The sequence below is a fragment of the Melozone crissalis genome, unplaced genomic scaffold, assembly GCF_028551555.1.
Source record: "Melozone crissalis strain CALT ecotype California unplaced genomic scaffold, PUWL_Pcris_2 ptg000014l_1, whole genome shotgun sequence".
Taxonomy (NCBI): domain Eukaryota; kingdom Metazoa; phylum Chordata; class Aves; order Passeriformes; family Passerellidae; genus Melozone; species Melozone crissalis.
Genome location: NW_026535792.1, coordinates 14,018,372 through 14,038,327, shown reverse-complemented (window position 1 = coordinate 14,038,327; position 19,956 = coordinate 14,018,372). Strand labels below are relative to the sequence as shown.

General features: G+C 40.9%; 1 protein-coding gene across 8 annotated transcripts in view; it reads right to left on the bottom strand.

The window, feature by feature from the left end:
• Positions 1-19,956, bottom strand: part of RNF111 (ring finger protein 111) — a 51,379-nt gene that overhangs the window by 30,978 nt on the left and 445 nt on the right. For 5 of the 8 annotated variants that reach the window (XM_054273099.1, XM_054273104.1, XM_054273107.1 and 2 more), the window contains exons 1-2: positions 11,127-11,275; positions 268-1,163 (exon numbers count right to left, since the gene is read on the bottom strand). In XM_054273099.1, the coding sequence (XP_054129074.1) occupies positions 268-1,144 (877 nt within the window). In that variant the 5' untranslated portion in view covers positions 1,145-1,163; positions 11,127-11,275. Of the gene's footprint in view, positions 1-267; positions 1,164-10,722; positions 10,777-11,126; positions 11,276-13,636; positions 13,732-19,824; positions 19,847-19,956 lie in introns of those variants that run through there. The other 3 variants (XM_054273101.1, XM_054273100.1, XM_054273102.1) reach the window with 3 other exon arrangements.

Here is a 19,956-nt window from a genome sequence, read left to right as displayed (position 1 = left end):
CTCAGCAGCATGTGATTAATCAGACTGAGCAACTTCCATTATGTACTGTAGAAGCCATTAACTTTTACATTCAAGATTTTAGATTTGAATGTACTGAGGTCTGAATGTACTTCTCCCATCAAAAATTTATGTTGCAATGTTCACAGTACTTGCAGTAAGTCTATCTGTAGTATTAACCTCAAAAACTGCTCTAAAGGACTTATACAAAAGCCTATTATCCACAATGAAAGGTGGATAATACAAAATAACTCAGGAATTGCGTTTTACCTGAAGGAACAGCTGTGCTATTCTGGTGGTTTTCACCAGGTGACACAAACAAGTCCTCCTCCCCTTCAGTAGATGAACTGGAAGAAGATTCAGTACTGAGATCATTCTCACTGGAGCTGCTGGAACTGGGGAGTAAAGCATACTTTCTTCGAGCCAACACTTCCCGCTTTTTCCTCTGCATTAAAATTCGTTCTTTTTGGTTCTGTGTCCGCTGTGATGAACTTGTTTTCACAGCTCTCTTCCTATATGGAAGTCTTCTTAAAGAACTGTTGTGAAAACAGGGCCTTTTCATCAATAAGCCAGGTACAGAGTCTGCCTCAGTCCGAGGCCACTTTTGTGACCTTGCACTGTGAGTTCTGCTTGGAGTATTCAGCACTGCCTGAGGGTGTCTCACAGGAGCATCTTTTTCCTCATCAGATGTTACCGTATCAGAGTCCCCAAAATGCAAGCTAGATGAAGGCGATGAGATACAGTCACTAAAAGAAGAATCATTATCTTCACTCTGTGTTTCTAGATGCTGTCTCAATCCTAAGATTCCTTTGTTTTCTTTATCAGGACAGTTCTGAGTGTATGAAGGACCAGCCTGCTGGCTCTTGCGTTTTTTTCGCACCACAATACCTTTCTCTTGGTCTGTATGGTTGCCATTCATGTCCTTTTGCTTTTGAGAATCACCACACAAGTGAGAGAACTCATTCCCTACTTTACTGGCAATCATCTCAACTTCTGCAGTGAAGCTTTTGGCCTCCCCAATAGGCTCAGGGTTCAAGAGGATCCCCTTCAGACTCTCCTGTCTCTTTGGTGCATCAGAAGGAACTTCACTCTTCATATCCGCTTTTAGGGTATAAACTATATTACATTCAGGAGTCCATTTAGACATGGAAAGATTTAAGAAAAGCCTAGAAAACAAAACAGATAAGCATCAGGAAAAGAAGCATTCGATTTTTTCAAAAGCAAAGCTGAAATAAGAGAAAACCCATTTACTGCTGGGACTAATCCCCCAGTGGGAATGGCAAAACAAGAGTAGCCAAAACACAACTGTTTTAAAGTGTTAAAAATACTCCTTGACAATGTAATTTTTCAGGAAGACAGAGCTCTTTAATTTAAGTTCTTATGGTCAGTAAAAACATTATCACTCTCACAGAGCAAATACTGGTCTATGTCACCTGCAAAACCAACGATGTTTGCCTTACTGACACTTAAGCGCTGCAGTTACAGGCTACTGCTTACAGAAGTTACTGAGTTTTGGCTAAATAGCTCCCTTAGCCATCAGCTAAAATGCCTGCTTATTAAATAAGGCTTGTACCTTCCCCTGCAGCAGAACACAGGGACAGTAAATAGCTCAATACAATACATGGGGTTGTATAGTGTCAGTTGAGCCATAAAAGCCAGTTACTTGAATTCATCGTTCTTTTCTGACATGAAAAGGAATGAAACATGAGAGATTTTGAACTGTTATACTGTTATTATTTTGGGGCAAAGTAATAAAAATCCATTTATTACCTTGAGTCTCTTTTAAAAACCACTACACATTAGCAGTACAGTGTACAAAGCTATTTGCAGTCCATGTACTTTTGACTCTGACCCTATGACAGACACTGAGTACATCACAGCATATGTTCCCTTAGCAGTCACTATGGGGCAGCTTCCCCTCCCTGCAAAAATATAAAGCTGCCAATGCATAACATGAGCCTCAAAGAAGCACTTTTGTACTGGAAGACACAGACAACAGCAACCTCAGTAATGGATCCATGTTCAATCTGCTTCATCTGCCATCTCTGCCTTTGGTTTCAATTCCCAAAAGGAATGATGAAACAATTTGGTTCCCACTGTGATAAATACTGGAACTCTTTTCTGTAACTAATATCAGGGGCTTTTATGCCTCAGCTGAATAAGCTACAGTAGATACTTGACAACTTACAGCAAGTTGTGCTGAGCTACCAAAAAGCTACTAAAGAAAACATGTGCAACAATGCCCAAAGTGGAATAAGGCTGCCTAAGCAGCACAGCTGGGAATATGCATGAAGCCAGAAAAAACACCTGAGCTATTCTAGAAACAGCAGCAACAGCCATCCAGAGCCACCCTGACAGGTCGGTCTGCATGAACCTCACAACGTTCCACAAGGCCAAGTGCAAGTCCTGCACCTGGGCTGGGGAAATCCCAAGCACAAATACAGGCTGGGCAGAGAGAGGGAGAGCAGCTCCGGGGAGAACTTCAGAGGGTGTTACTGGATGAGAAACATTACATGACCTGACACTGTGCTTGCAGTGGCTCAAAACAGTGTGGCCAGCAGGAGGGGACTGTCCCTCTATTCCACCTGGACTAACATGTCCAGCTCTGTAGCTCCCAGCATAAGGACATGGAGCTGCTGGAACAAGACCACAGGAGGGCCATGAAGATGCTCCCAGGGGTGGAGAATCTGTCCTATGAAGACAGACAGAGAATTGGGGTTGCTCAGTCTGGAGAAGAAAAGGCTCCAAGGATACATTACAGCACCTTCCAGTACCTAAAGGGGTTCCAACACAGCTTGAGAGGGACTTCTGACAAAAGGATGTAATGACAAGACAAGGGGAAATGGCTTCAAACCAAAGGAGGGCAGGTTTAGATTAGAGACAAGGAAGAAATTCTTCCCTGTGACAGTGGTGAGACACTGGAACAGGCTGCCCAGAGAAGCTGTGGATGCCTCCTGGAAGGGCTCATGGAAAAGCTGGGCTTTAAGCAATGTGGTCTTGTGGAAGGTGTCCTTGTCCATGGCAGGGAATTTGGCAGTAGATGACTTTCAAGGTTTCTTCCAACCCACACCATTCTATGCTGGTTCCATGATCTGTGGCAGGTTAAGCAGCCCTGCCTACTCAGATCCATAATCCTCTGCCTGAATCTCCAAACTCTCCAAAATGCTAGTGCACCCTTACATGCAGAGCTAATATTTAACACTCATTTATTTCCTCACAGAACATATCAATACAAAACTGAGACTACAAAACAGATTTAAATAAGATTTTTTTAGACTGTTTCACAAACTGATGCTTTCAGTAGCAGCTGTGAGCTAGCTGCTCCTAACAGACCCTAAAGAATTACTTATTTCAGTTTGGAATGGGTATAAACTGATGCATCATCCCTGTGTCCTCTTCATAGCCATAAGCAACTACTATACTCCATGTGATGTTATCTGGGATAAAAACTTTGCAAAAGGCATCAATGCTGCATAACTAACATCTACAGAAGCTGTAAGTTGACAGGATCCTTCTGGAGATCAAGAACCTTTTGGATCCTAGAACCCCAGCTGAAAAGCCCCATTTGAATGCTCTCACTGGAAAGCCTACAAGCATTTATAACAACTACTGTTAAATATGAGGCCCATATCCTCTGATAAAGTGTTGCTGTTCTCTATAGGAATTACAGCAGATAGGCTTGTCTCACATGCAAGCCAAAAGCTAAATTTAAGTTGGAATTGCCAGTATAGACAAGGGGCTCTTACTTCATCAAAGCACTACTTTTTTATAGCAGTAAGTTTTAGTGGAATGCACTATATAAGGCTACCTTTTTCTTTAGGGCTGAAAAAAAAAAGAAGTAGCAAAACTGGAAAAAATTAGAAGTACAAAAAGCCTACATAGAAAACAAAGCCTATCAAAGCTGTGGAGTTCTGCTGTCTGCCCTTCCCAGCTCCAGCTCTCAGTCAGTCCTCACCATTCTCATCCATACCATCCATCCTTCTTTGGAAAATAAGGACCAAGACTTGCATTTTATCCAGTTTCCAGTAAGAACAGGAATGCAGCATTCAGACCTTCCAGAAGCACACAGAACAAGCAGTACATAGACCTTCTTCTCATCCTCCCAAGGTCACCTTTTAGCTCTGTTATTTATGCACCACTGTTTTACAGAAATGTAACAGTGTAGTCAGTATTCACCCCAGCCCAAAGACAACGCAGACCCTCCCACAATAACCCTGTATTTTTTCACAAGTTTTTTTAGAAAATCCAGAAAATACTTCAATTTGGGGGGATTTTTTTTAATTTAGAAAGCTTATTGTCTTTGAACACAGTCATAACTTGCCAGCATATACTACATGGCCAGCCTATACATAACTGTTTCCTCTCCTTTTAACATGAAAACTTTAGAATCAAAGAGAATTGACCCCTCAATTTTTTATAAGAAATTAAAATCTGAACATTTTCTCATTATGTGAGCACAACCAAGGGCTGATTTACAAAGGATTCTGTTCTATTCACTGGAGTGCTACCCCCCTTTTTATTTTTAAAATAAAGTGGAGAATCTCCATCAGTATGAAAATTCTGCATGCTGAATGTGATTATCCCTGCATAAGCTCTCTTTACTTTAGTGCAGAAGCCACTGTGCTGCAATACAGATTTACCTATTTAAGTTAACACAAAAAAATTAGTGCACTGATATTTACACTTTGAGAAACCTCAAACTGCTGTAAGATGATGAAAACCTGAAATTATCACAGTGAAACCAAGTGCATCTGAAACATTATTTACTGGATTTGTTTTATTCCAACAGGGACCCTACGTACACTAGCCAGTTATCATCGATTCAAACATTTTGTATATTTTTACTATTACAACCACGGAAATTCAACCAAGTAATCAAGAGCTCTCTATTTTTGCTAATCGGTAGAGGCTGAAGGGCTGCTTACTCACAGGAGAGCTGCTGCCTTCAACTACAAACTTACACAACAAATAATCCATTTCTTCACTATTTAGAAATGCTATTACAAACTTTCAAACAAAAAATTTGACCAAAAAAGACAAAATCTGGACTAGATTTCAGTCCATTTAAAGTATCTTCAGTGGTTAGACATAAATGTCCATTTTTCTTCTGCACAGAAGACAAAATTTAAGAGGGACGACAAAAATAATATGCAAATAATTAAGTCACTAGAATGAGATCATCTGCTGTTAAAACATTTAGAAGTTCCTACAATATATATTTCTAATTAAAAGTAGCCCTCAGAAGCTTTTTCAAAAAGCAGCAAGATTAAGTAAGCTCATTCAGCATTAGTGTTCCTCCTTCCTAATCAAAACATCTGCCTATTGACTTAGTCCCCCATGTTTCCTCTCAAAGTTTTGATTTACTATCCTCTTTTAAGCCATTATGACTCAATGAAGAGCTGTTAAGACAGCTACCTGAAAGCTATAAATAGTTATTCTAAGTTGCCCTCTCAGGTGCGTGACTGTTTAGAATTATGAAGTGCACATGACTTTTATCCATTCTTTTCACCACTTAAAACCATTGATATTAATCATTCCAAGACATACAGCCATGCAAGGAAATTCATGCAAACTGGGAAATCCCTTGAAATAGCTAAGTCAAAAAACAAGGTTAAAGAGATCTTTACAGCAAGGTTATGATCACATATCAAAGCAAAACACATTTGAGTTATAAGATGGAGCAAAGGATTTGGTCATTAATTATTAATTTCTTTATAAGCAAACAAAAATTACACAGCATTACAGTACTATAAAACAGTAAAATGCTTCATTACACAACATATAACTCAGTTTTTTGGTATAAATTTCACTGATGAATACCTGTGACCTAATAGATCATTACGCTGAAAATGTATTTTCAGCCACATTCTGAATACAGTAAACTCCCTTCACCACCTAGAAAAAAAATCTCCTTGCATTTGTTGTCCCTTTATTTAGCTCTAACTTGTTTTCTTCGCATATGGTCACTGAACTCCCAACTAACTTTCTAAATTAATCCCCTTCCCTGATATGCAGCTTGGATCAGATTTTACTTTTACCATTATTTTTACTCTGACAAGCTAATACTTGTACTGTTAAATTCATGAGAAAACCTTTCTTTCCTCTCATTAAAAAGATGTATTCTTGTTCTTTCAGCAAGGCTTTTCCATTATATATATCAAGAAACAGGAAAATGAAAAAGGTTATAAAATTCATACAAGGCCTTCAGCAAAGTGAGAAACCTTAAGCACTGTTACTTTCCAATATCAGGCAGGCAGCCAAGCAATGCTGATTCCTGCATGGCCCCGACACACTGGAGGCTGACACTTCAGGAGTTGGACCTCCAACTCAATTCCATGGAGATTGAACCTCAGTGCTATCATGTCCTGCTGCTCCAACAAAATAAGAACTCACTGAGCAGATCACAAAAAGATGCCACTCATTTTCCTAAAAGAAGCAGTTCTGTCTTCATTTCATTTCTATCAAGCAGGGACAACCTGTATGCCTGTCCAATGCAGAGTAAGTGACAAGGAGCAAAACATCTCATATTCACTTCCACTAGCAGGAAAACAAGGACAATCAGATTTCAAAATTTTACTGCATTCTTCATCACTTTTTATCACTTCATTAGAAAAACAATGCTCCTTCTAAAGCTTGTTTAACTACTAAATTTTAGCATCCTACATACTGGTCGTCTAATCTTTGACAGAAAATAAAGCAACAGATAAGTTAAAGACCTATGCATTTTATAAAACAATAACAATCAGAAAGTAATCTGAAATTCCATAGTGTTAGCATTGATACTATGTATCTTTATTCACAGGACAATATGAAATACTATTGCAAACCATTCTCAATTTCCTTTCTGTGCTTTAATGCAGACATAGTGATGACTTCATTTTAAAATGACAAAATTACTGGAGAATTCTCTGCGCAGAATACTTATGTTCTACCCTACAGAAAGGTACAGTAATTCAGAACAACAAACATGGTATAGTTACTAACTGCATGCTCTGGAAACAAGTTCTTGCTAACAGGCTCCCAGAGCCAGCCCACTACACCCAGCCCAGACAGAAGGGCTTGCCTGTGCTCTGCAGAGGTGCTGCAGCTCCATGAGGCACAGCAATGCAGGGAGCCTTATCCACTTCTTGCAGGCAATTCTAGGAACCACCACTGCCTTGGAAAGTCTACTCTTGAAGTGATACAATGTTATTCCAAGTACAGTACTACCCTTACTAACCTTCACAAAGTCAACTCAAAGTCAGACCCCAGTAACTGTGCCATCAAGTACTGTAATGAACAATATCCAACCTCTGGACCAGCAAAGTCTACTTAATTTTATCCCCTAAAAAATTCTTTTGGGGCCTTCAAGGTTTGCTTCCTGATGCCTAAGTCAATTCAGCTCATTATGCAATTATCCTGTAACAGAAACATCAGGACACTTATAGGACAGCTCTGGCATGCCTCTGTAGTGCCAGGCTGCCATTCACCTCAGACTGAACAACACTGCACTCCTAGGGAGAGACTGCTGAAAGGTCTGCCTCACCTCTTCCAACAGAGCCCAGCACACAACAGCTACAGAGGAGCTCTTCAGGACAAGATCCATGGCTGGAACAGACAAAATCCACAGAGCATGTGCAGCTGGATGCACCTCCTGTTAACAGCTGAGAGCAATGCTGCAGAGCCCCCCCAGCACAGGGGAGCTGGGCTGCACAGAGCCCCCCCCAGCACAGGGGAGCTGGGCTGCACAGAGCCCCACACAGCACAGGGGAGCTGGGCTGCACAGAGCCCCACACAGCACAGGGGAGCTGGGCTGCAGTACACTGAGTCAGTCCAAGGCCACAAAGGCTCCAAGGAAATCCCAGCCTGAATCAAGCATCACCATGCACACACTCAACTGGACAACGAATCTGCCTGCCTTTGCAGGATGGATTTGACAAAAATCTATTTGATATTGCAGGTGTATTTGACAAAAATGGTGTTCACAAGCACATTTTTCAGTCTAGATATTTCTTTGCTATGTCCTAGGCTTAAATCAGTTAGCTACATTAACACTATGTAAATCATGGGTTTAAGATAGAAGCATTATGATTTGGCAATCAGGAATGTTTTGGCTTCAGTGAACTCCAAGACAAATAAAACAGCATTGAACTTCAGACTAAAAAGTTGCAGCTTTATAAAGTGATGACAAAATGCAATTTTTTATTGGAACTTAAGATCTTAACTAGAAAGTGTGCTTCCCAAGACAGCTAGGAAAGTTCTGAGACACACAGACATCAAAAATTATTTTAAAAATTGTTTCTTAGTCCCCCTGGCATTTTTGACCTTTGAGGTATGTGTAATTCTTCTTGATGTAGTGTCATTTTGCAAACACTTCTCAATAAAGCTTTGAGGAGCAAAGTTAAACATGATCTTTGCCACAGCTGCTAGTAAGGGCCTTTCAAATGAGACTTGTGAAATTAACCATTAGGACAGTTTTATGCTGCCCTTTAGGAAACCTATGAGAAGTAGGGGATTTTACAGGTACTAAACTGAGCAGATCTGCCAGTTTCAGGGGAAAGGACACTGCAGCAGACTTCTCCCCTCTGCACCCAGCAGAGACAAAAGTAAACATTTTACCTAACAGCAGTCAAATATTAGGACTAAACTGTACTGGGGAAAAAAAAATGACAGAAGCAAATAGCCCTTCCTGGCCTCCTGTGCGTAAAGCCATGAACCAGCCTTCTCAGATTTCACTTGGTGAACACTCAGTAAGGAAGATATCATTTTAATTTAGGGCAATTCCTTTTCCAAATAGCATAAACTACGTAAAACAACAAAATAATCCCGTTCTATCACCAGATCTGTAGTGGTTTGGCTGTCTGCATGTCAGTAAGGGTGAAAAGAGATTTATAAACATGCATATTGAGTAACATTTTATGGGATACATGTACAAGGTAAGGATAGGATAATTACTCAAAATTGTAGTCTCCTAAGTTTTGCCAGTGTAGCTGCTTCCAAAGTTTACAGAGCTCTTGTAAGAAACACAAGATGTATCCTCAGCTGAAGTCTTTAACTAGTGAACTTCCTTCAAGGTTAAGTACAGATTAGTGGGGATTCTTGGTGGCTCAGGCCTAGCAGGGAATCCTAATGGGGCAGAAGGAAAGGAAGAAAAGAAAATGTTTCTTTCACCAACCCAAACTTTTTCTTACAACTCACTTAAAGGAGATTGCACATCAGGAAAGCCATGAGGAACTCTTCATACAATATCTGCCTATGGCAAATCCATCTCTCTGTACTATCCCCATTGTTTACCTGTGAATTAAATCATCCTGTTCCTTATCCCATCATCACTCCCCCCTCAGTTTTTTCCTATTTATTCAACTGCTTGACATGCAAGCTGCTATAATCCATCAGCCATGGAGGAGGACACTATAACTTCCATCTTCTCAAAGGAATGTCCTCACCATTAGAGGAAATAGAAACAAATGAAAGATTGTACATCTTGGAAAAAGAAGGCAGCAGCTGCTGTCAGCTAAATGTTACTGCAACACAGCCACCTCCAGTGAAAATCAACTGCTGTAACTGATCTGGTTATGTACGTCAACAAAGTTACTAATTCAAATATAAACTGGAATCACAGTCCTGTTAAGATACACTCTTAATACCCTTTTACAAAAGCCATTGCTTCATTAAAGACATATTTCTGAAAGGTCAGAGTGTTCTCATCCATATTTTGAAAGGACATGCAAAATATGCATGAGTGCTGTGAGCTGCTCACCCTCAAGCTCCCAATACCAGACACAATCTCATCTGTAGCTGCAAGGGCTTCAGCCATCAATAAAAACCACCAGATTTTTAAATATGCAAGATTTCAAGAGCTTTTAAAACAGGAAGCTTGGTGCCTTCTACTCTATTATTTAATTAAAGTGAACCATAAAATGTTCCTACAGCCTTTCCCACCTTATGAACTCCATAGGTGATTCTATACTGTGGATGAGTGCACAGACAGGTGACCAGATGTTCACTCTATCAAATTAACCAAGATCATTTCTTTCCCTGTCAATCCTTGCACATCAGCAAGGATCATCCTGTCTAACAGGGTTTGCTTTTGATCCCTCCCTGCCTGCCCCAAGACAGTCCCTTACCCAAAAAAAGTAAGTGCAAAACCACTTAAATTGCTTAGTTCTGACAGCAAGAACTATGGATATGTGAACACCAAGAAGATGTAATTTCCAATTTTAAGACTGGCAAAGCATTTTATCTATTTAAATATTAGTTGTCCTGGAAAAGCTTTCTACTTAGTATCCAGCATTAATATACCTTTGGAATTTTCTACAAGTTACAACAAAGACAAGGAAAGACCTTATACTGAAAACAGCTTTCCTTTCATAGTTTGTAAAACAGATACCATGACAAACCCAGATCTACATAATGAGCAGTCAAATATTATCTTTTTGTTCAAACCTTTTGTTTCTGAAATAACTGCGCTAGAATCAAATTCCTCTAATTACAGCAAACTCTTACCCCCTGCATTATGTCCTCTTCTGGAGAAGTACTTGGCTATCAGGAATTAAGGGTCTCATTTAATCAGCTAAAGCAACCAGGCCTTGCTTATGATTTAATAAAATCATTTCAAGCCATGGAAGAGCTCCTTCAAACAACATGAAAATTCCATGAATGCATGCTCAGCCCTAATCTCAAAAACACTTAATAAAGTACATACCCTTAGCACCTGCCCATTGCAACAGTGACAAGCCCACGTACCTCTGAGGATCCTGGCCTACATTTCTGAATGAACGGTACTTCCTTGTTCATCAGGCAAAAACCACCTGAAAACGGTGATTTTTTTAAAACACGGGTTAAGAGAACACTAACTTCGCAAACAAAACAAATGACGTCATAACAAACGCTATTACGCACAGAAATAGAAACTCATTTCCCTAAGGGGAAAATTTGTGACAAAACCCCAGAGAGTGCTGCGGCTGCCCGCAGTGAAGACACGGCTTTGTGCGTCAACGAGGCGCTGAATAAAAAAGGAAAAATACATTTCGGCGTGAAGTTCCCACCCGCCGCACAGCCCCGCGGCTCAGCGCTGCCGTCAGGGCTCGGGGCGGGGGAGCCCCGGCCGGGCCCGGCCCCACCCGCGGGGTCCCCGCCGCCCCCCGTACCTGAGACAGCGAGGCCGCGGGGGAAGGGGCGGGTGCCGCCGGCGCCGTGCGCAGGGCCGAGGGGTAGAAGCGGCCCCGGTGGGCGCCGCAGTGACCCCGCGGCGCTTCCCGGCGCGGCTCGAGAGGCCGCAGCGTCCTGGCTGTGCCGGTGCGGCAGCTGCCCCCGGTCCGGTCCCGGTGCGGCCGCTGCGCCGGGCGGGCCCCGCTCTGTTGTGGCGCAGCCCCCGCCGCTCCCTGCCCAGCGCAGCGCGACACTCGGCGCTGCTTTACAGCCGCCCGCAAAGCGCAGCCGCGCCGGCGCGCGCCCCGCCTCCCGCCGCGCCCCCTGCCGGGCGGCGGCGCCACAGCGCGGGCTGAGGAGGGGACGGGCCGGGGACAGGGCGGGCTCCTGAGGGCACCGGGCTGCCCGGGATGGGCTCCTCAGGCACCGGGCTGCCCGGCCCTGGCTGCCTTCGCTGCTGCTGCATGTACACCGTTGTGTGTGTATACGTAAAGCGGTGGTGTCAGAGCATGGACCGGGTTCTGCTCGGTGGTGCCGGGGAATGGGACACAAGGCAATGGGCAGAAACATGCAAAGAAAGTTCCACCCGACCTGGGAAAGAACTTCTTCATGTGCAGCGAGCGAGCGGTGGATCAGGCTGCCCTGGTACCCCACAGCTGGACACAATCCTGTGCCGTGGCCTCTGGGATGACCCGGCTTGAGCAGGGAGGTCAGACCAGCGGGGGACCCACTGTGCTCCCCTCCAACCTGACCCTTTCTGTGATGTCCCCTCTAGGACTTGTCTAAAAGCCATTCCTTCTCTGCCCAGCTCTGTGTCTGCCCTTGACTTGGCAGTATCTACCTCACAGCTGCCTGTCCTGCAGCCAGTGACAGCTGTGAGGACATGCCAACAAATCCCAACTCTCCATCCCAGCTCCTTAGAAATAGGAATTTATTTGCCTTTACTGCACAGTGCAGTCAGTGACTCGGGCTGAGGTGAGCCTTCCCCCTCTCCATTACTGATGTGCACACAAAGGGTGAGGAGCCTGTCCCGTACAGTGGCCGTGTGTGACAGGACAGCACAGCTCTGGTAAAGTTCTCATACAGCAGCAAACCTCAGTGTTTGCTGACTTTGCAACTGCCAGAGGCCAGGATACCTCTGCCGGAGATGACCTTTCATCAATGTCAGGTACACACTGCAGCTCCAGACTGAAACACTGCATAGACAAGGGTCCTATACTGTCAGTGACCAACAGCTACATTGACCCGAGGCTTTGGAGCAGAAGGGTACAGTCTGGTGCACAAATAGTTAAAGATCTTACTCAGAACGCACTGCACCACAGAGTCATCAGCACACAGCAGTTCCTACGTGTTTTGGAGGAGCTAAACAACCTGCATGCATCGTTACAAAAGAAATGGTCACTGGGGAAAAATGCATGTTGACACTATTAATTGCATGAGTTTCTGAACAGAATTTCCTTAAAGCAAAAGTGGATAAAACAACATGGAAATTAGACTCATAAGTGTACAAAATGCAAAAAGTGCTCTAGCACATAAATGATATGGAAATAAAGACTTTTGCAGCTTAATGTGTGAAATGAGAACACAGGAAGAAGTGAGACCCACATAGAATGAAGGTGGAAAAAAGGATCACGGGTTTTTTCATGTGGTTCCATGAGCAAAGCAACAATTAATTTCAGTTTGCAATAAAGACAATACCACAGGTTTTCCAGCACTAACTGTCCACCTTTCTCTACATATTTCTTGTGGTGTTGGGTATTTTTTTTAAGTCATGTCATGTCCAGCTAATTTCAGTAAACAAAGACACCGAGCCACAGATGAAATAACCAATAAAAATGGGGAGAATGTGAAGACAGCAACAGACAGTGGGAGGAAGGTCACATCATTCCATAGAGGTCACTAGAGGTTTGACTGTGTAAGCAATTTTAATATTTTCCATTAAGCACTAGACCTAAAGTAGGAATACTTTACTAAAAATCAGCTGGGGAAAAACAATCAACACAATATATAGGAAGAAGTGAATCACTCTGAGGACTAATAGAAGCAAAGGGAAAAAAACATCAAATACAAAGAATGTGCACTTGAATGTTAATGACCAAAAGTTTTGGGTATTTGTCAGGTAAAAGGCAGCTGGATGCCAACTTCAATTACCAATGTAATTAAGTAAATGACCGTAAGTCAACAACATTTTGTAGACATGAAAAAGCAAATATGTCTGTATAATAATTTAGTCTAGGTAATTCTCAGAGAGAGAAGTTTCAGTCCTATTGCAAAAATTATTCCTAATGTAGTCTTGCAACTACTTTATGCAGCTTTTTTAAAATATGTATCCAAGGAAGATGAACTCTAATCTTAGTGGGACACTCAAGAAAATACAGTATAGATAATATGAGAGGAAGCTAATAAAAATTTGGCTTGATTCGTTTAAGAAATGAGACAGAGGAGCACTGTGAATAAGCTGATCAGAGACTAATACCAACAAAAAAAATACACCGAGTTATGTATTTACCTATTTGTGTAATAACTGGTTTGAACTCTTGTGTCAAAGGTGACAGAAAGGTTGTTCTTGGTAGAGAAAATGTAGAGTCACTCTCTGCTCACCAACTGAAAGACATATAAAAGATCATTTCAAAACCAAAACAGGTGGCTAAAGTTTTCAGTTCACAAGTTAAAAAGTAAAGCAGTCCTGATTTTCTCCCAGTGAGAAGTCACAGCTGCCAAATGATCTGTAAATGTTCTGTGTATAATTCTGTAGACCTTTCTGTAACATAAAGGCAGAATTTCTAGGATCTTTATTGGCTAAGACTTCCTAACACCTATTTCAATATGGACCACCAGCTGACAAGAATCTAGTCATTTGCGGGCCGGTCATCCTTAAACTTTTGATAAAAATTAGTTTGTCCATTATTAACTGGTTATTAATGTAACTTTAAAAGAAAGGTGATGTAGAAAATACTTCAGTGCCCAGAATTATTCACTATTTTTGAAAATCCAACCTTCTATCTATGCCTTTCATGGAAGTTTTTTCTGCCATTATCTTAGTGTCTTGCAGAGACAGACAGTTGTCTTGAAATTAGATTATTGATTCCTTGGAACAAGCCAAACCATTTTCCTTCTCACACTTCTTAGGTACAGAAAACCAAAAGATTAATGGAATAATTCTAAATCACTAATGCAAATTTCAGAATGGCTTTCAGGATATGGTGTCATCAGTTCACACTGAACTTTTCAACTTCTTCTAACTAAAGCTGAACAAAACCATTTATATGCACACCCCAGGGCCTGGCAGAACTAAAGACATGGAGAAGAAACTATTTTATCCCAGATCAAAACCTGCCAGCCAGCAGGAGATTGCACTTTACATTTTTGGCAAAAAGACAAAAAAAAAGTAACCCCCTTATCCTGAGGTACCTGCAGCAGGTTACTTTGTTTTGGACACAGCTCTGTGCAGAGCTTTTGTCTTGGACACAGCTCAGTGCAGGGCTGCTGGAGCAGTTTGCTGGCCCAGAATGAAAGCAAGGCACAGCTTTTTCCAGGGCTGAGCAGCAGCTTCTGGAACAGCCCCATGGGCACGGGGCCAAGGGCTGAGCTGCACTCACACAGAGGGCTGGCTCTGCTCTGGGCCCTGCTGGCTGAAACCTGGCGGTGACCAGGACAGGATGGAAGGTGCTCACCTCCAAAACTGCCACAGCCAGGAGTGTGGCTCTGTCCCTCACAGCCAGGAGTGTGGCTCTGTCACTGCTGGGGGAGCTGTCCCTTACCCCAGGGTATTCATCGGGCCATCCTTGGCACTTACATCAGATTTACTTCTGTAGACTTAACATGGACCACACTCAAGCATACATTTAAATATTTGTACAAGTTAAGGCAACTTACAATTACTAGCAATATTAATAAAATGTAAAGCCCCTTGTAATATATTGTGAGGATGACACAGAAAACCAGATAATACAGAAACATTTTTGTGTTAGATCACAAAAACTTTGGGATTGGTACTTGGATGATAAATAGTCACAGCCCCAGTTAGCCCAGATGAAGATCTTAACAATGAAAACTGGAGAAATAGGGAAAAGATAAAAAATCCTGAAATATTTATATTATGAAAAATTGCTACTAGGAAACAAGAAGAGAATGATCATTTGCAAAATCAAAAATAAAACTTGATGGTTGTCTGTGCTATACGTTTTCTGATGGAAATTTTCAAATGCGATTGATCAAAGAGTTTTCAAAAGCTCTGGAAAATAACATGCACCACTCAGGTAATTTATATTTTTAAGGTATATGGAAAACCAAAACACCCTGCATTACATATATGATATATACATAGTATATACATATATAATGTGCATTACATATATGATATATACATAGTGTATGGATATATAATGTTGATCTAGAAGTGACGCAGCAGTCACTGAGTTGATTTCATGTTGTACAGCCTGATAAGGCTCTGTAAGGTTGGACACAGCACTTTCACAACTCATGACTTCTGAAATTATGCAAATCCCTGCTAAGGTCCCACAGTATCTTTCTGAGATTATCTGATAGCTGAAGTATTTAAGTTGCCATATAATTAAGAAGGTGTGGTGCATATAATTACTTGGAAATAGCTAGTTTGTTGACAGTATTTTTAATAGTTCTTTTTCTTATTCAAAAACAAATATGTCACCAAGCTCTTAGTAGAAAGATTATGAGATATTCCTATTTACTCTTTCAGTGCTTGTACAATAATGGGGCCAAACACATTTTTGTGTTTTAATGATGCATCAGCGGCTATTTTTAGAGCAATTAGGTTTAAAACAAACAAAAGCATCCTGCATTTAATGATCTGACTTTGCACTAAGAAATTCAATAGCCATTTCCTAGCCTGTATGTATGGTTTCAGTGGTAAAATATAAGATATCTGTGTTTGATTTAAAATTGGATTTATGTTCTTTTCCTTGCTGTTCTCTAGAAGAATTATAATGAGACCAATTGAGAGATCAGAAATTCATTTTTACAACCTCCTCTGACTGCTCATCATGCAGTACATCAATAATACATCAAAAAGAAAACTATACATTCAGAGTGGAAAAAGCTACTTTTTTATAGCAGTGATACATATTAAATTATCAGTGATTTTTGTCTCAAAGTGTATCTATTGTCAGGCATTCACTGAAATGTCCCAAATAGTTACTCTTGCTCTGTCTGCAGTCCAGAGAAATAGTGCAGTTTAAAATTGTAGCAACCAGTCAATGTAACATGAGAACTGGGACAAGACTCAGTGTCTTTCAAAGGAAAAGGGATCCTTCCTGCTATTTCAGTTAGTCCAGTACCAGCCTAGCCTGACTTTTAAAAAGGATTAGACTGAAAAAGGAACTGAGTCACTGCATCATATATTCCTGTAATAACTAGCTTTCATGTAGTCAGCCCCAAGATCCAAAAATCTGTACTAGAAACTTGGATTTTGGAAGCAAACAAAGAAAAGTTTGTTAGAGTTGTTGTTAACTAAAAGTTAAGAATAAAAACACATACTGCAAAAGTCAGTTTTAAAAGAAGCAATATGTTAAGCAGAGCACATAGATCTTTGCAATAAAAAAGAGAAATATGTTTCAAGTGAGACAGGGTTATATTTCAATGAGACAGGGTTCTGTTTAACTGTATAGATTGTATTTGGAGGTGACCTTCCAGCACCACAAACCCCTCCCCTTTTCCTGAACCAACATCTCTTTTTTTCAGAAAGGGATATGGACAAATGGGTGGCTGTGTGAAGAGAAGGAAACTGGGACAGCCTGTTGATTCTAGCTGAATGCTCTAGGCAGGCTTCCTTACAGAAAGAGGAAAGAACCACTTCTCTATGTTTAAAAATACCAAATACCCCTTTATTTTTACAGAGCCCAAACACACTAAAACTGCAGTTTTAATTAATTTAAAAATTCAGGTTCCATCCTCATCAAGCCATTAAAGAGATGAGAATGTTGGTGTTTGCTCCTGCACTGTGCTTCAGTGTCAGGCTGGGACTGGACTGGGCTCAGAAGCTGGGACTGGGATAATCTACACAGAAAAACCCCAGCAAGGAACAAAGCCCAGGGGAAAATGTGACAGATCCAAGGATATTCACAGCTTCCAGCTGTCTCACATACAAAGTAGACAAAAACCAATATACAGGAGCACAGGTCTGTACTTGTTTAAATACTAATATATGGGCCAGACATTTCTCCTCTTTGGAAGTCTATTACCATTTCCTAATCAAACCTTTCCACAAATTTCAGAACCTAATGGTAGAAAATAACACTTATTTTGAAAACTGGCAGATGTTTCAAGAGACTAGTAAAGGACTGAGTGTTTTTCTTTAGGAAAAAAACCAAAACAACACAACAATCAAACAAACAGGAAAGGAGAATCCAGTCAACTTGATTAAAATTCCCGATGAATTCAAAAATATTTGTAGATACATGAAAAATAACAAAATGATAAATACCAACCAATATGATTTGTTCATAACAGTCTATCAAATCAACCTAGTTTTCTATGTCTGGTTCTACAAATAAATAAATACATAAATAAATTGAAGATCTTCACTTCAGCAAGGCTCTTCTGTTTCATTGACATTTTCACAAGAAAGATATGGAGATTTGATCTGGAGAGAAAATCCACCAATTTGATGCAAAACTGGTTGTACTTTGAGGATCACTAGTAACAGTTTATATCAAAATGGATAAATACTAAATTTCCATCAAACAAAATTCCCTGTACACTTCCATATTGTAATCCCTTTGCAAAAGGCTTAGAGACCAAACTTACAAACCTGGAGCTGCCCCCTGGCTGGGAGGTGCTGCAAAGAGGAGAAGCAAGAGGAGAGTTTGACATCATTGCAACAGGGGGATGATGATTCTACAAATGGCAAGAAGCCAACTGCACAGAGAAGAGTAATTGTTGCCATGAACTTGCAAAAAGAAACCAGTGGGCAGAGTGGACCACAAGCAGAACACAGCAAGTTCATGAGGTTGGAAAAGGCATGCACTCTGCTGAGATGCACAATCAGAAGAATTGCCACCAAGGCAACTTTGGGAAGTTGTGAAAAGTGAAAGAAATAATCTGTGCTTTTAATAAAAATTGACCCAAAAGAGAAAGACTGAAGAAAAATATGGTAATAGTCTCAATTTGTGCATAAAAGTGCTGCAAAAAGAGAACATTGTCCATATTCACTTGGAATAAATCAGCTGAACTGCAGCAAAAGGTATTTAATCCAGACATTGGAAAAAGGAGAGTTAAGGACTAGACTAGACTGCCTGAGGAATGAGTGGAATCTGTGTTTAGGGCTTTAAGAACAGGTTATGCAAACATCCTTTAAAGTTGTTTTTATAATAGTTTATTGTGCCTTGAGGCAGGAGGATGACTAAGAATCCAGGTAAGGTCACTCTTGGCTCTCTTGGTTGCTTTTTATTCGGGAAAGGGATGTGTTAAGTGTAAAGCTTTAACATCTCCATGACCTCAACCAACAAGCACTGAGGTTTAGGTATGTCAAGAAATCCCTAAAAACCAGTGCAGGTGCTGTATTTGTTATCCCTCTCATCTTCCTTCCAGAAATGAGACACACTGAGCTTGCCTTCAGTAATTCTGGAACCCTCAGTGGGTTTTGGGTGTATTTGTACAAGTTTACCACAGCAAACCTGACAGCCCTGATTAAAATTTTGCTGCAGTGCTGAATTCAAGGTTAGGTGAAAATAAAATAGGTCTTTTTCCATACAGCCACAAAAATGTTTCTGTAGTCTATAGTTAAGCTAGCATTCATCTATGAACCTCAAAGTCAATCCTGTTATATTTGATGCTAATAAAAATGTCACAAAAGACAGCATAATCAAAAATATACAGTCTTATTTAAGATTGTTCTTTTTATAAAAACCTTGGTATCAACTGCAACAGCAGCATAACATAGCTAAGACATGCATGCAATTACCGGTCCAAACTGTGCTTTAAGGCTTCTGTGCATGTCTACTTTTAAATACATAGATTTTACCCTTTGTCAACGGATAACTACTTAATGAAGGTATTACTTCAGGTAATTTTGAAATGCACTTCCAAGTGCACTTTAAAAAGAAATAAAGAGAATAGTAACAAATCTTTTAGGATTCAGAACTTAATTTGCAATAAAGATTTGTTAAATTATACAAGCATCCATTTTTTCATTTTTGTCTATATGTAATTTCTGAATGAAGAGACAGAATAAGAGGACTGTTGTGACTTCAATTTATAGGTACTTAAATTCTGCCTCATTTGAAGATTTAGTAGGAGTTTAACATCTGTTGTTGACAAAATAACTTTAAGCATTTCCTACAGCAAATGAATGAAAGGGAACTAAGAGGTAACATCTTCCATTACCTGGTACAAGTACAGCCTAATAAATCATAAAAAGAGATACTTTGGTAAAAATGTAAAACATTGGTATTGTACTTCTGGAATACTTCCAATAACAAACCATTGCACAAACAGATCAATTGTTCATTTCCTAAAGTGCGACACACCAGTGGCCAGAACACGCAGGAATCACATTTGTAGTTAGGCTGGGAAAGACCTCTGAGACCATGGAGTCCAACCTGGGCTGAAATCAATGTCAGCAGGACCAAGGCACCCAGTGCCAATCCAGTCCTTCCCTGAACACCTTCAAGGACAGTGACTCCACCACCCCCCGGGCAGCCCGTTCCAGTGTCCAATCACCTTTTCTGTGAAAAATTCTTCCTAATGTCAAACCTAAACCTCCCCTGCCGCAGCTTGAGGCCACGTCCTCCCGTCGCTGTTCCCTGGGAGAAGGGAGCGACCCCCGCCCGGCTGCGCCCTCCTGGCAGGGAG